We start from the raw sequence: 15,998 nt of genomic DNA, 5'->3' as shown, positions 1-15,998 counted from the left end.
TGTATCAGTCTAGCTCCTGTTCTCCAAAGGAAAAAGGATCGGGGGAAAGGACGAATAGACAGGTTTAATTCTAGTACCTAAGAACCTGTGAAAGAAGCAATTCAGGTTATAGACCAGGAACCCCAGTGTGGGGAACAGGTCAGAGAAAAGTAAACATGGCAAACATTAACTTAGTTACCAGAAAGGGGGGAGGGGAAGGGCAGGTTAAATTTTCATAAATCCTGGAGGTTTTATACAGATACCCTTCCACCCCCTTATCTCCAGATTCAATTTTTTGTCATTTCCAATTGTATTATAATGATACACCAAAATGGGATAGCAGAGTAATAACTGAGAAATGAGGTTGTACCCTGTCTGGAGCTCAGGAGAGAAGGGGCTTTGCCATGTTCAAATTCTTGTGTTATGGTCCCTGCATAAAGAATAGCTGCTTGAATTACCCAACTTCTCCTGTGAGATCCTAGTTCTTTGTTCCAATGGCCCAGAAAGCTCAGTATTCGGCACTATGCAGCCTCCTCTGCCCAGGACCCTACACCCAGATCAAAGCTGGGGGTGGTCTCCTTGGTTCTGTTTCCCTTTTAAAAAATACTTGTAACAAACAATCCTTTCCCACCCGCTCCCCACAGACCCAAATAAAATAACATGGGAGCAGCAGCTGCTTCTACAGTTTTGTTTTGAAATGGCGTTAGATAAAATAAGGGAATAAATAGAGAATGGGTAAGAGGCAGACTCCATTCCGCATCACACTGTCAGAGGGAGTTCTAGTGCAGAGTCCTCCGGGGGCCGGTCCTCACTCTGCTGGGAGGTCTTCTCCACCCCACAGCCCTCTTCACTGTCCACACGGAAGGGGAGGGTTGAGGGGGACCATGAGGGGTGGAAGTCGTCATTCTCAGGCTCCTCAGGGTTACAATCTTCAGGCAACAGCGCTTCTAGAGTGGGTGTTTTCCCCACCTCTGATTTACAGAGGGCAGCTGGGTCTGTGGGGCTGCAAGCCACCAGTGAGGTAACAGGGAGAGAGAAGACACTCAGATCCTTCTCCTTGGGGAAAGAGGGTGGGGCCTCTTCTGTACCAGGCTCTCCTTTCACCCCCAAGACTGGCCTCTGCTCCACCTGATAATAGACCAGGGGCCCACTGTTCAAGTAGGACGGGTTGTTCACCGTTGAGGCAGTTGGGTGGTCTGAGTTCTCAGCAAAACACAGGACAGAGGAGCCTGGGGGCAGCTGAGCCTGGATGAGAATCGGGGCTGTGAGGCCTGGGCACAGCTCTTCGGGAACAGCCAGGGGCTCCTCCAGGATGCACACCCCCAGGCTCTCTATACTGGAGTCTAGGCTGGCACTCGAGCCACTGGAGTCTTCCTCTGCCTTGAGCCGCTCCAGTTCCTCCGCACTCTGAAGGTGCATCACTGCTGTCTCGTTCTCAGCAATGAACTCCTGGAAGTCCTGTGTTTCAGAGCCCTGTGCTCCTGGCAGGCTGCAACTGGCGGTGGGTGAGGGCTCCTCGTCTGGGGCTGGTGGGCGGCTCACCTGCCGCTTGCTCTCTAGCTCCAGCTTCATGATGGTGTGCAGGTAATGAGTCCGGACTCGGATTGGATTAAATTCAATGCGCCCTGCCATGTTCCCACAGCCGTCCCGGGAGCAACCACATGGAAAGGACATGCGATCCACCTGAGGGAGGGGACAAGGGAGTTGACTCAAGATGAGACCAACACATCTAACAATGGAGATAGGAGACATGAGCTGGCAAATAAAGGCAGTTGCAACTTGAGGTCTTCCTACAAGAAGCAACCAATTCGAAACAAAACATACAGTGTGAGCTAACGGCACTAGATGAGTTATTAGACCACTTATATTTCAATTCCAGCTCAGCTATTAATTAGTAGTGTGATCCCCAAGAAAGCTATTTATCTTTCTAGGGTTTTGTTTCCTTTTCTAAAAAGGTGGGCAAAAACTATCAAAGAGCCCTTCCGGTTAAAAAGTCCAGAGATACCATCTTTCTGAATGCTGACAATACAGTTGATTTAAGTACCTCAGAGACCTTTCCAGAACTCACCTGGTTTACTGAGATGGAACAAAAGGCTGGGGCCCAAGCCTAATGCCTTCTGCAGTCACAGGCATGGGAAAGGGTCTGGAAGATCATGCTACTCCAAAGCAATACGTTCTGGGGGAAACTGAGCAAAACTGCCTTAGCTTGCTAAGGTGCTAAAGTGAAGGTTCAAACAAAGTAAACAGCCAACATGCTTTATTCCTCGCTGAGGGCTGACCAGGCCAGTCTAGTTCTAAAGCAGTTACCAAGATAATTAGCTTACAGACCAGGAATATCAAGAAGGGAAATGCTTTCTACCTCTTTATCTCCCTTTTGGACTCCCAAAAGGACGAAAAACACACATACCAAAAAATAAAACATTAAAAACCCAAGTAAGCAAATAAGCATATACAAATACACAATGTCTTCCTACAATGTCAGCTTGCAGAACTCCCCACTCCAGAGCTATCAGCTCTTAGGTCTGTGTACAACGGACTGACTCATTATGGGACTTCAGTCTGAAAAGCCTGTTTGGCCAGATTGACTACAGCTATCTGTTACCTATCTAAAAATAAGGAAGAAAAGGCTGGTTAGGCTAAATTCACCTGCAAAGACTCAGCGTCCTTCTCTAAGACACATCCTCAGTATATGAGTTTCAGCCTTTAGGATGGTACTCCTGCTTCTAATTGAAATGGCTCCCCCAAACTGACTTGTCAGAAGGCCAGCAAGGAGAAGATGCTTTCTATCTTTCAGGACACTGGATTTAAGCCCCTACCAGGCCAAGTACAAATTCAAATTATAAAGACCAGTTGCTGTCAGTTCTGACTCATGGCAATCTACGTTTGTCAGAGTAGAACCATGCTCCATAGGATTTTGTTTTTATTAAATTTTTTGTTTTATAATTTATTTTGTTATTGGGAATACACATAGTGAAAACATACACCAATTCAAGTGTCTACATGTACAGTTCAGTGACACTGATTACATTTTTTGAGTTGTGCAACCGTTCTCACTCTTTTTGAGTTGTTCCTTCCCCATTCTCCATATGGTTTTCAATGGTCAGTTTTTTGGAAGTAGACTGCCAGACTTTTCTTCCGAGGTACCTCTGGATGAACTCAAACCGCCAACGTTTCAGTTAGCAGCCGATCATGTTAACTGTTTGTACTACTCTGAGATTCCATGAACCTGAACTATAGGACCTGAAAACTATTTTGGCTTTTACAAATTTGGTGTAGTGGTACTGTAATTGTTTGCAGACAGAACACTCACCTCATTACCTCAAGGAGTCAGTCAGTATTGAAGGAACAGCCACTAAACGTTAAACATACTAATCCCAGTTCATCTGCTGACAGTGGCTTCCTATCACCTGAGGTGTGAAACACAACTAAGATAACAGATATCCCCACAGCCTGAGAATCCTATAATGCTTGCTTGCTGTGTTGATGGAGGAGGCTTGTGGAACTGGGGAGTGTTCACCGTTACGGGGAATCCATCCCTGGATGGGCAGCCTCCCATGCTCACTGGCACACCACAACCCCCTAACACTAGTGGAGATATACCATCTCAGGCCAACCTGGACTGACCTGGCATTTAATCCCAGCCTGACTGCAGGCACACGCTTCTGGGTCACAGTACAGTCGACAGTCACAACCACACTCTTCCCGTGAGAGGCGGATGGCTCGTAGCTCTTGCTTCTCTTCAGCATCAATGCGGTGGACCCCAGAAGCCCGCAGCAGGGCCCGTCGCCGTTTGGTGGGCAGAGGCTGCAGGAAGAAGTAATCATCCACCTCCACGTTTTCCACATCTATATCCTCATCTGAAACATCATCCAGGGTCAGCCCATCGGCCTCCACCGACTCCACTGTCCCATTCTTGGTCAGCTGCCAAGGGACAGGAAAGGTTAGCCTCTTGAGCATTACCAGCACAAGCATCTTCACAGAGAGTATCTAGAGCAGCACTGTCCAGCAGAACTTTCTGTGGTGATGGAAACGTCTGCACAGTCCAATAAAGTAGCCATTAGCTACGTGTGACTGTTAACTACCTGAAATTTGGCTAGTACAATTGAGGGACAGAGTTTTAAATTTTACTTAAGTTTAATTAAATAGCCACACATACATATAACATATTGTATACTGTAAAAGTCAACAGCATAAAGCCCAAAACAGAAAGCCTGATGTAACTCTTTAATACTACCGCATCAACACAAAGGACATCAAACTTTGGGTGCAAGTTTCTCAAACCCCTGCTTCATCTTCCCATCCAGATTTGGACTCATTTCCAGAGCCATTTCCCTTATCTTAGGCTCCCTTGCCCTCTTAACGCAGACGAAGAGGTCTATCAGTGGCTGGATATTCCTTGGATGCAAGTTAAAGGGTTTTTATACAAGATAACCTTGCAAAACACCCTTTAACTTGTACTCTCATTGAACCCAAAACCACCTTCTGGGAAAAATGGCACATTAAAGTATAGAACAAGGACACCAGGTCTTCAATGAACCCGAATCCCCACAGCGTGAACAATTACCTGTGCATACACAGAGAAGCCTCGTTTTACTGGGAGGAGGAAAAATAAGCCAATTATTAACAGCAATCAAAGCCCTTGCTTCTAACCCAGGGCCCCAGAAGAAATGTATTCCTTCTTTCCAATCCTTTTTTAACTTGATTCCAAAGAAAAGCTGTATCTGAGGTACAGTGGTATATATAACACTGAGTATACATACTATTTACAAGCAAAAATCTGGGTTCTAAGACGGCTAGAGAGCCAGGAAAGGGAGTCTTAAAGGAAAGACAGGTTGAAGAGAATCTGTGGCTGAATAGTTGAAAACTCACAGGAGAATTCGAGGAAAGAAAATGAGGCCTCATAATCCCTGGGGCTCTGGAAGCTGCTAACAGTGTGCAAGCCAGTAACGGAGGTTTTGGTTTCTGTCATCAGAACCACAGAGTAGTGCTGGTGAAGGAGCACGGGGAGAGATGTGATGCAATAACCTGCATGAGAAGCTGCAGACCAGGTTGCAGTTTGGGGTTTTTTGGGGGGCCAGGGCAGGGCAGGTGGTGGAGAAATGAGAGAAGTGAAATGGAGTTTCTGGGGTTCCCTTATCTGTACCTGTTAGGCCAAGTACCAGGGGCCTTTCCGTAGACCTTGGGGTTGTTCCTGTCTACACGTCACCAGTGTTGACGTCCTCCTAATCACCCTCCCTCCTCCTATCCTCTTAAAGGAGAGAGACCAGAGATGCAACAGAAAACAACTCATGTATATACGAGAATTCAATACATCTTGATAGAGCAGGCCTTTTAAATCACTGCGGGAAGAGTCTCCCAGCCATTAAATGGTGTTGGGACAACTGGATATTCTTTGAAAAGAAATACAGTTAAATTCCCAATTCACACCATTCATAATAACGAATTCTATGTGAGTAAAAGGCCAAAATATAAAAAATACAATATTAGTTGCAAAGCACCAAAGAGCTATTGGTAATGGCAGCCCAAAAGGAAAGCAAGCATTAGATGGCATATGAGAGATGCCAAATATATATTTCTGAAACCGAATGCCAAATATATGTTTTTGAGACCAACTGCCTCCCCTCTAGGAGTCCCTGGGTGGCGGAAACAGTTAAGCATAGAACTACTAACTGAAAGGTTAGCGGTTCAAACCAATCCAGAGGCGCCTGGGACATAAGGCCTGGCAATCTGCTTCCAAAAGGCCACAGCCTTGAAAACCCTAGAGAGCAGTTCTACTCTGCACACACGGGATTGCCATGAGTCAGGATTGGCAACTAACAATAATAACAAGCCTCCTCTACGGAATGCTTAAGATAGGAAAAATTTCTAAGAAAAGAGTAAACTGGGCCTGAGGGGGAAGAGCAAAGTAAGGGTTTTCTCGACATATAAATATGTCTAAAATGCCACCACTCCTACTGCTCACTAAATCTGCTAAAATAGGAATCCTGTAACGCAGTCTTGGGTTTGCCTGGCTTTGCACCTAGAACTCCTACAATGGGGGCCACAGAATAGGACAGTCTCCTGTTTTGACAGGTCAGTCCTCTACAAGATTTAGGAGATGAGAGGTTCCTTTTCAGGAGAGGGAAGAAAGCCTCCATTGCCCAGCTTATCTGCCCAGCTGTTGCCATAGCAGCAGGAAGGTGATGGGGGTCAGTGATGGAATTCTTCAGACAGAAGGAAGAGAAGTTTGAATGTCATCCTAGTTAGAAAAACAGGTGTAAGGCTTTAGGAGTCGGCTGAGGGAACACAGAACTCTCAAAGGGAGAAAGGAATAAGATCTGGTCAGCCTACATCCTCTGCCTCTACTTCTCTAACCCTATGACATTCGGGTATGTTTTAATAGGATTTCACCCAAGACACTGGATATAATGCAGCCACCTCTTTTCATATGGGCCAGCATATTTTGGGCCCAAAAGAAACTCGGCCAGGCCTAAAGCAGCGCTCTCGAAATGTGGAAACAAAAACTCTGGGGGAAATTTTTGAGGACTGGTGGAAACTATGGCTGTGGAGCACCAAACAGTGGTACAATAGTGAATGGGTGGCTATAAAGACTCACCTGAGATGGTCTTCTCCCTGCCCGTTTCACCTCCTAAACTCTTCAAGCTGGTGCTGTACCAGATGAAGGCAGAGTACCATACAATTCTAAGTAATGATCTGGTAAGCTGCTGTCACATCTAGAAAACTATGACCTAGGAGCAACAGGTTATAGAAATCCAAGGACTCCTTCAGAGAAAGTAAAAGATCCAAAACCTGTTTCATTCATCAGGGCAGTGGACAGTCATTTGACAAGTAAGTGAAACCCTGCTTCCTCAGGCTCCAGGGGTGGCAGACTTGCACGCCTCCAGGTATTCGCATCTTAAATTTAAGAAAAAGCCTCAGACTGGGATCTGATTGCAAATCTGAGAGTCCTCATTAGAAAGATTTGGAGTCTCAATAGGAATCTCTACGTGCCAAGCAAACCATAAGACCAAGAATCAATGGACCTAACGTGAAGACTGTTGAATCGGCAGATGTTTTGTTACCTATACATTTACCACAGTTAGAAAAAAAAAAAACAATAGACCTAGATAGTTTCCCACTTCATCTTGGCACAGGAGAAGCACCCGATCCTAGACCCCTTAGGCACCTTCATCTTCTTGGCATGGAGTTTCTCCTCCTTCAGGTGCTCACGAAGAATCTCCCGATGGTTCACCTCCTGCTCTTGGGCAAACTCACAGAGCGTGTAGCTGCGTACAGAGTTATGACGCTGAGCCATGCCCAGAGAGCTGCCACCCTGGCTGGGCACACTGGTGAAACCCTGGCGCCGGGCAAAGTAGTATACAGTCACCTGGTCAAAGCGCACATTCTTCCGCCGCAGCTGCTTCTGCCGCTTCAGGATGGATGTGGCTGAGAAGGAGCACAGGGCAGTGTTATTAACCCAGAGATGGACTGATTGGGAACCTCGCTCTTTCTCATCCACCTAGATTCCCAACTCTTCTGTTCCAAATGGGCTCCCTATTCCTAGAGACCTTTCTTATTTTCAAATCATAAATGCACAGTTGGAAGGGACCTTGAAAATCTGGTCCAAACCACTGCCTCTAGACTGACTTTACCTAAGCAGATGACCACAAAATCTATTTTTAGACATCAGCTGGGAAGAGGAGCTCTAAGTAATCTTTTCAGGATATAACAATCTATAGCTACACTGTCCAATACAGCAGCTGCTAACCACATGTAGCAATTTAAATTTATATTAATTAAAATGAAATAAAAATTCAGTTCTTCACTCATCCTAACCACATTTCAAATGCTCGAAAGCCACATATGACTAGTGGCTACAGTACTGGACAGTGTAGATACAGAACATTTCTATCGTAACAGAAAATTCTACTAGACAGTATTGATCCATAGCTGGGGTCAGCAAACTTTTTTTGTAAAGGGCCAGGTAGTAAATATTTTAGGTTTTGCAGGCCATAGGTCTCTGTTGTACCTACTCTATCACGTAGTGCGAAAGCAATCATAGACAATATGTAAACAAATGAACGTGGCCCTGTTCCAATAAAACTTTATTTACAAAAACAGGCCACAGGCCAGATTTGGCCCATGGACAACCCCTGACCCATAGTATCAGATGTTCTTTCCAAGAACTAATTGGCCCATAAGAATTAATAAGTTTGGATTTATCCCAGACTCCAGTTGTCCAGGGAGTAAGCATTTATGTCCTGCTAGAGCTACAATTTTCTGGGACTCTGGTTGGAAAAAGTAGAGTACCAAACACCTTCTTCTTCAACATAATTCAACTCATTCTGCACAAGTAAAATCAGCTAGAATAAATGGACTTAAGCCTTGATATCAGAGCAACAAAGTCTTCCAAAGAACAAGGTTGTGCTAAGAGTAGGAAAGATTATGATTAAAGCCAAATCCCCCAGCTGGGCAGAAGAAGCTATCTCCAGAGTTGCAACCTGGGCTCTGATGCTTGGGCACAGGGAGGAAGGGAGCAGCTCACTCACGTGTGAAGCTGGCAGTTGTCGGAGGATTGAGGCTGTCGCAGCTGTCAGCACTGTCACTGCTGGAGATCTCATCATCTGAGTTGGAAACGGATGAACCCACATCCACATCATCAAACTTCCTCTTGAGACCTGAGCCCGTGAATGCATCCATTGGCTTCAAAGGGGTTTCCTCGGGGAGCCCAACACGTTGGCTCCAAAACCCCTGCTCACCACCAGCTAGCCAGGCGCATTAGGATTCTGCCCAGGGGAGAAGAGGAATCAGCATTCTTGTCCTAAGACCGGCCCCTGCCAAGTCTACACAGACACTCTAACTGAAGAAAGCAAGCACCTGAGCTAGCGATGAATGATGGCTGGTGTCTCGAGACTAGGTCATTTCTCTATTGCTTCCCGCCAACATTCTCCCACCTTTTGTTTCCCCTCAGCCCCTCCAGTCTTCAGTCACTCTTATGATAATGAGATGAGTGGCAACACCACCTTTCCCAGTGGAGTTAAGGCCTTTGGTTCTAAGCCAGCTGGGCTCTAGGCTTCATTAACCAAAAAACAAAACAAAACCCACGGCTGTCGAGTGGATTCATTAGCACAGGGGTAATAGTAGCTGCTCTCCTGACCACCCAGGTCTCTCCAAGGGACCGGCAGGAGGGACTGGGGATCAAAGGCAGAATTAGGCTTTGCCTAAACCTAGACTAGACCCAATTATTTTTCCTAGTGATAATGTAGCCTGGCATTTCCCAAAGTGTATACCTTAAATACACTAGTTCCAAGGATATTAATAGTTTTTACATGGAAATAGGACAGCTGTGTCAAAACAGTTTAGAAAACTGTTAAGGCAGAATCTTAAGAGTCTTTAAAGATGCTAATGAACATGGTGACGGGTGGGAGAAAACACAGAATGCAGTTATTATGGAACCCTTTGTTTCCAGTGTATCTTAGGGGGCAAGTGATCCTTGGAACACACCTCAGGAAATGCGACTTTAGAATTTCTAAGGACGTTGGCAGCCAGGAAAGCCCTTTAACCAGACCTTCACAAGTATGAAGTGTCTCATCAGGCTCCTAAAAACGTCAAGTTTGATACTACAGAACGGATGGAAGATTCGAATCTGCACTGGTTTCAAAACTCACGATCCTTCCCAATCTCACACCACTCCATAAAATAGGGCTCATCTGATCTAGCATCATCCTTTTTGCAATAAAAAGGTAGCTTTACAATCTTTGCCCTCTGAAAAGCAGCAGCAAAATAAATAGCAAAAGTGACAATTTACTCTGATTACATCAATATGGCAGACAGTTTTTTCAACACAACCAAGGAGTCTTGAGATAGTCCACTTCCAAGGTACAAATCTTTTTCCTTCTCCATCTTTGGACTTAAGTTCTGGAAGGACATGAATCTACTCTGCAGAAATGCTGTTAGAGCTTGAGCCACGTGTGATGAGGTATGAAGCCTCCCTTGCTTTGCCTCAGTAATGCCAGAATCTCCCCAGACTATGACCTCACTAGTTGCTAATTATGCAGGAGGAATAACAACACTGCCCAGAAAGACAGGGCTGCGTTACTGCAGAGCAGCTAACCAGAATACACTGTGGTGTCAAGAGCTGCCTGCTACAGAGCTGTTCTCGACTGTGTTTCTTGGAAGCGATTGGCCTGCTCTTGGATCAGCTCTACGTAGTCAACCAGACCTAATAAGTACTTTGGAGAAGATATTTCCTACGCAAATCTATCTATCCAGATCCCATCAAATTCTGCATTCAAGTAACAAAATGTACCTAAGAAACATCAGGCTTCATAGGTCTCAGGCAAGCACATTCCTGAAATAAATTTGGTCAGGGAGGAAAAAAAATAATCGAGTATTGGATAAAAATTGTAATTAAATTTAAAAAACAAGCCCAAAGTACCAGTTCTGTTCTTCAAGTTACTGATCCTGCTATCATGGTCACATTTCTAGGACATGGTAAGAACAGAGGAAGCCAAGGGCATTTTTATGGGTTAAGATTTAGACTGAGTTTAAAGATAATCTATTGACTAACGAATTTCTAATTTTATTCTATTATTGGGAGAGGGGACTTACAGTTGAGTATTTATGTGGCTGGGTTAAAAAATAATAATAATAATGTTGACCATGGGGTTTAAGTTCTATTTTCCTTCTTAAGAAATACCTTATCAACCACATGAAAAATCAAAATGAGCTGAAAATCTGCTTTCTCAAAAATGGCTTGTGCAAGTCATGGCTTCAGTTTTAAGTGAGCTTCAGTTAGTGCTGCTACTAAGGAAGTGGCCTTTTCCTCAGGCTGGAAACACTCAGGGACTTATGACTAGAAGCAAATGTACACTCTTGTTCTTTGCTCAGGTGTCCCTCTGCTTCCAAGAACGTGAGTTCCATTTGAGTATTTTTCCTCAAGTTCCACAGGAGCTTGGATCTGGTCCAAAATCATCTTTATTGCTAAAATTCTCCACTGTCTTAACCCAGCTGCCCCCAGGGGTTATCATTTCTCTTAGGGTTACTTTTTGTGTACTCTGGTGCAGCGAGGGTTGCTGGCTGCTGTTTCTATTCTCCTCCTCCCTTTTTTCTGTCTTCTTCACTTTCACTTCTGAAATAGTGCTTTCTGGGCAATGATGGGGATAGGTGAGAAAGAAGAAAAAAAGGTGTGGAATATAGGAGAAAATATTTTCCTTAAACTGCCAGAAAATAAGCTGAAACTATGGCTATATGTGTAAAAAATGTGCATATTGACCTATAATCTAACTATTCCACTTAGATGGCATTTAGGAAAATTTTCAAGGTGACCCCGCTGTTCTAGGTATCTGCACCCTACTCAGGATCTGTTAGCATCTCTTTCTCTGACATGAACCCCATTATTAATAACCAAAAAAACAAAAAAAACTACTCTGTCCTGACAACTGATGTAACTTTAAATTTCAACCCAGCTCTCCTTGCCCAACTCTCTGGTGTGAACTTGACCTGTTAAGATAAAGATGGTAGCTGGGCACCAAGAAGAGCAACCCCATCCACTGCCACTGTGGCTTGAAGAGATCTTTCTTTGCAATGCAACAACTAGAGTAAGTTTCACACTTTGCACTTCATCAATTAATCTCCTTTCAAACTACAAAAGTCAGTTATCTCACCTCTCTCAACTATTCATTTGTAAAAGATCAATGTCTGTGTTCAACAGATACATTTATCCTAGGTTATACTCCACTCATTTAAAACCATGCAGAAATAATCAAGGTGAGACTGGAAATGCAGGTCATAACTGACACTTAACTGTCAAAATGACCAACTCAAACAACGAATGTTTTTGGAGAAAATGATGCAAAGCTTTATAAAAGCTTTTAAATGCCAGTGAAAAGAAATGTCAGCTGATGCTTTCTGGCTACATGCCTCATGGTCTTTTCCCAAGTGTTTCTAGTCAAGCATTTCCCAAAGGTATATGAAACAGTTCAGGTCTACAAATATATAGAAGACATTCAGCTGGCACCAACGAAATACATCTATCAGCATATCTGTATTTCAGTATTAGATCTAAGTTTTTTCAGGCCTATGAGGATTCCTAACAACCACCAAAAAAGAGCAAATGTGAGACTAGCAAAGGAGGGACTGCTCAGGAAAAAAATCTGTGACTGCACCATGTACGTGCAAAGTTTACGTAGTGTAGGCCTCTCTCTTAAATGAGTCCAAAATAATAAAACAAGGTACATCTCACAGGAGAAATCCTCTCCACTGGATTGGAACCCAACCTTCTGCTAAAGGTCAAGGGGCCAAAATCTCTAACAAGATCGGCAGGGCTACCACAGTAGCTGGGTTAGAGAAAAAAAGGCTGGCTGCTGCGTGTTATGATAAACCTGAATAAAATGACTTGTCCTGTTTCTCCTTTTAGAAGATACTGTGATTGAAACTTTCAAATACTAGGAATTTCATAGATCCATGTGTCCTTGTGATCACACTATCATGAATTTATTAAGCACTGAAGTGAAAACATCCTATCTAAACCAGGTATTGAAAGAAAGCATTGACACCCTCATTCCTCTTTTGACCCATTCACTGACACAAGTTTGGAATTTGGCTTTCCATGTCTGAACCATCTTCATATGGGGGACACAAGATCTTTGTAGGAGAACTGGAACACGATGCTGCAGGAAGCATTACATCCAGTCATTTGTAACTCTGGCACACACCAACATCCTGGCATTGGAGATGTGCAAGATGGAAAGTCAGGAAAGGAAAATCTGAATCAAGTCCGAATTTACCTTGAACTGAAAACTTCAGGACAAGGGGACAGTGTGCCTCTTGGGGATACCTTCTAACATTTCATACTGAAGAATGGTTTGTGGTGTCAAACTGCCCCTCTAACCCCTTTAAAAGGATGAATCAAGGCCACTGCACTAAAAGGGATGGGTGGCAGTGAGCTGCATGTTAGGGCCTGTGAAAAAAAGATCAAGCTAGCAACCAGGGCAAATGATGCTTCCATTTTTCCACACAACGCCAGAAAAATGGGAAACATCAGGAGCTGAAGGGACATGTCAAGTCATCAGTTTCCCTCAATGGACACGCCTGCTGAACCTTCAGGTCTGAACCCATTTCCCTCTGATTCCTGCTAACCTTCCCGCTCATTCCAATCGTCTGCAGCCCCGACCCAGCCCTCCTCATCCCTTCCTGCCTGCTACTCACAAATTCCCAACCACTCCTCCCACATTTTCCTCTATTCCCCCTCCCTTTCCTTCACTTCCCTCCATCCTACACCATCTCCATTCCATTCCCAACAACCCTCTCCCGCAATCCCGCCGACTTCCGAGCCGCCCATCTCCTTCCCCGAGCTGCCCCCGCAGCCCCGGCCGGCGTCCTCGGTGCCCCCTGCTCCCACGCCTCTTCCCAGCTCTTCCTTCCCAGCGGCGCCCTCGCTCCCCGCCCCCCGACCGCTCCCGTCCGATCCTCCCTCATTTCTGACCCCTCCATCCGCACGGCTCGAGGCTTGACCACTCCTCCACAGCCGCCCGAGGGCCGATCCCGAAAAAGGACGAGGCGGCACCCTCCGCCCCGCACCCCCAGGCCCATTACCGGCCCCGCCGCGGCTGCCTCCTCCCGTGACGGTCTCTGCCGCCCCCGCTGCCGCCGCCGCCCAAGCCCGGGTGAAAACGAGGGAGGAGAGAGCGAATCCCGGGCCCCGCGGCGATGGTCGGGGAGCTCCCAGGGCGGCGGGGCGGGGAAGGAGGGCGGGTGGGCAGGCCGGCCGGCAGGCGGCGGGGGGCGGGCGGCTCCGGCAACTCGGGTGCCCCTGGCAGCAGCCGCCCAGAACCGCCCCGGCTCCGGCTAACAATAGGCTCCGGTCGCAGCGCTCCGGCTCTTATAGGCGCCGGCACGTCCTGGCCGAGCCCCGAGGCAGGCTGGGAAATGGAGTCTACGTGCCAACCCCACGTCCAGCGGCATGCCGGGAATTGGAGGCGGCCAGGGGCTCAAAGCCGAGGTTCGGCCGGCGAACTGGTTCAGGAGGCGGAGTCTCCGCTGCAGCCGACCTTGGGAAAGCGAGTTTGGGGCTGCTGCAGCCCTTTGAAGGGGAAGAGAGACCCTCAGCGACAGATCTTCAGTGACTAAACAAATTCTCCAACGCTCCCATTTTTCTGTTTCCAGGACATGGAGCCACACTCCCATGCCTAAGGAGCACAATCCCCCCTTCTCCTAGCTCATGGATTCTTAGTCTTCAGCAGCCTGACTTGCTGCTACCTGCGCAAGGTATAGAGAAAAACGAACAAGTAACTATTATTTAGTTGTCTACTTATATGATGGATTGATTTAGATGTTTTCTTTTAATCCTTTTTTTTTTTTTTAACATTGTCTGATCTTAACAACTTTGCAAGCCCCCCCTCCCCCCACCCTTTTTTTTGCAACACATTTTTAAGATGGGGAAGAAGACTCAGAAGTCAGAAGTTTTATGAGATTAGCCAAGGCCATGCAACCTTGGTTTCTTACCTACTCAGAATAGTAGTATATATCTTCCTTCACCTATAAAGTCCTAAAGGATCTAGGTGCATCCTCTCTTCGCTATCCTGCCATCCTATCTATCATCTTGTTTCCTTCTATTTTTCTGCTTCCATACTCTGCTTAGGAGCCCTGGTGGTGCAGTGGTTAAGAGCTCGGCTGCTAACCAAAAGGTCGGCACTTCGAATCCACCACCCGCTCCTTGGAAACCCTAGGGGAAGTTCTACTCTGTCCTATAGGGTCACTCTGAGTCGAAATCTCGTCAGCAATGGGTTTGGTTTGTTTTTTTGTACTCTGCTTCAGTTCCACTGGCTCACAGACCTCCTTGCAGTTCCATTTTTCCACCTGCTAACCACATACTCCTTCACTTAATATCTTCTCAAATGTTCGTTTTCAGCGACAGACCTTCCCTAACCACATTTTCTAAAATGGTGCTTCCCCTGTCTCTATCTCCTTGCCTTATATTTCTTCTTAGCATTTACCATTTGACATATATTTTTCAGTCTTCTCTCACTTGACTAAATTCCATGACAGCAAGGAACTGGTTTGTACAGAGCCTGGTATTCGGCATTTAGAAGCTCAGAACATATTTACTGAATAAATGGATGGATGGATTTGAACTCAGGTTAGGCTTGTTACAAAGCCAGGTGCACTTTTCACTGCCACTAAGAAACCATGAAGCCAGATCTGCTGGCTACCAAACCATTTTAGTTTCAGACAGGTTGAATGGTTTGGAAAAAGTGTCGAGAATTTCAGTCCTCTCCCTCAGGTGACATCAGAGACTCCAAGAGGCTAGGATACAACACTGCAAAATGCAAAAGCAGCAGATGACAGAAAGTAATCCTTAAGGTACATTGTGCTGATGATCTCCTTATCTTCTAAGATCTAGGGGTGGTAAGAGCTCATGATCGAGAGCATGGACCCTGGAGCCAGACTGCTTGATTATAAACCTCAACTGCTCCACTTACTAGCAGTGTGACCTTGGGCAAAGTCCATAACTTCTCGGTACCTTAACTTCCTGATCTGTAAAACGGACATAATAGTTTGTATCTCATGGGGTTTTGTAAATATTAAGTAGTTAACATCTTATAAAATGTTTAGTACTATGTAAATGTTAGCTGTTTTTATCCTAAGTTTTCTATTCAGATGTTCAAGAGGTTCTATTCATGATTTTGTTTTTCCTGGACAGATAAAAGGCAAAAAGGAAGAGAAGGCCCCTGACCACTCTGTAGAATCACCCTACAGGCTATGGTTAGTGGGCTAAGGATGTGTCTCAAATGCCTAAACACCCAGAGTCATGGAAATTAGGGCACCACTGGCCCCAGTGCCAAAGCTTTGTTGGTTAATGCCACCAAACTAGAAAATAGCCAAACCAAGGTTAGCACATCCTTTGAGAAGACAGCAGAATCCAATTTGGCAACAAGCTCTGAATCAGTAAAAAGATCTGAGAGTAATAGAAATGTTGAAACTACATGGCTGTGATACTTGGACTTTTAACAGACATCACAACAATTTATCATAGAGTC

The 15,998-nt window shown here is 45.5% G+C and overlaps 1 protein-coding gene across 3 annotated transcripts; it reads right to left on the bottom strand.

Moving 5' to 3' along the window:
* Positions 1-653: 653 nt before the first annotated feature.
* On the bottom strand, positions 654-13,724 carry CSRNP2 (cysteine and serine rich nuclear protein 2). Of its 3 annotated transcripts, none has more exons than XM_064284229.1 (5): positions 13,555-13,724; positions 8,508-8,744; positions 7,145-7,404; positions 3,604-3,900; positions 654-1,662 (listed from the first exon to the last, which is right to left on the bottom strand). In XM_064284229.1, exons 2-5 carry the CDS (start codon positions 8,656-8,658, stop codon positions 739-741), a joined length of 1,632 nt encoding a protein of 543 aa, XP_064140299.1. In that variant the 5' UTR covers positions 8,659-8,744; positions 13,555-13,724; the 3' UTR covers positions 654-738. The 3 variants fall into 3 exon arrangements, with proteins under 3 accessions (XP_064140299.1, XP_023412120.1, XP_003405495.1); XM_023556352.2 differs by having other exon boundaries at positions 13,445-13,559; XM_003405447.4 differs by lacking the exon at positions 13,555-13,724 and having other exon boundaries at positions 8,508-13,342.
* Between the last annotated feature and the right edge of the window lie 2,274 nt (positions 13,725-15,998).

This window comes from Loxodonta africana, chromosome 4 (genome assembly GCF_030014295.1).
Source record: "Loxodonta africana isolate mLoxAfr1 chromosome 4, mLoxAfr1.hap2, whole genome shotgun sequence".
Lineage (NCBI taxonomy): Eukaryota > Metazoa > Chordata > Mammalia > Proboscidea > Elephantidae > Loxodonta > Loxodonta africana.
Note: the sequence above shows the minus strand (reverse complement) of the source record. Positions and strands in the feature narration are given on the sequence as shown.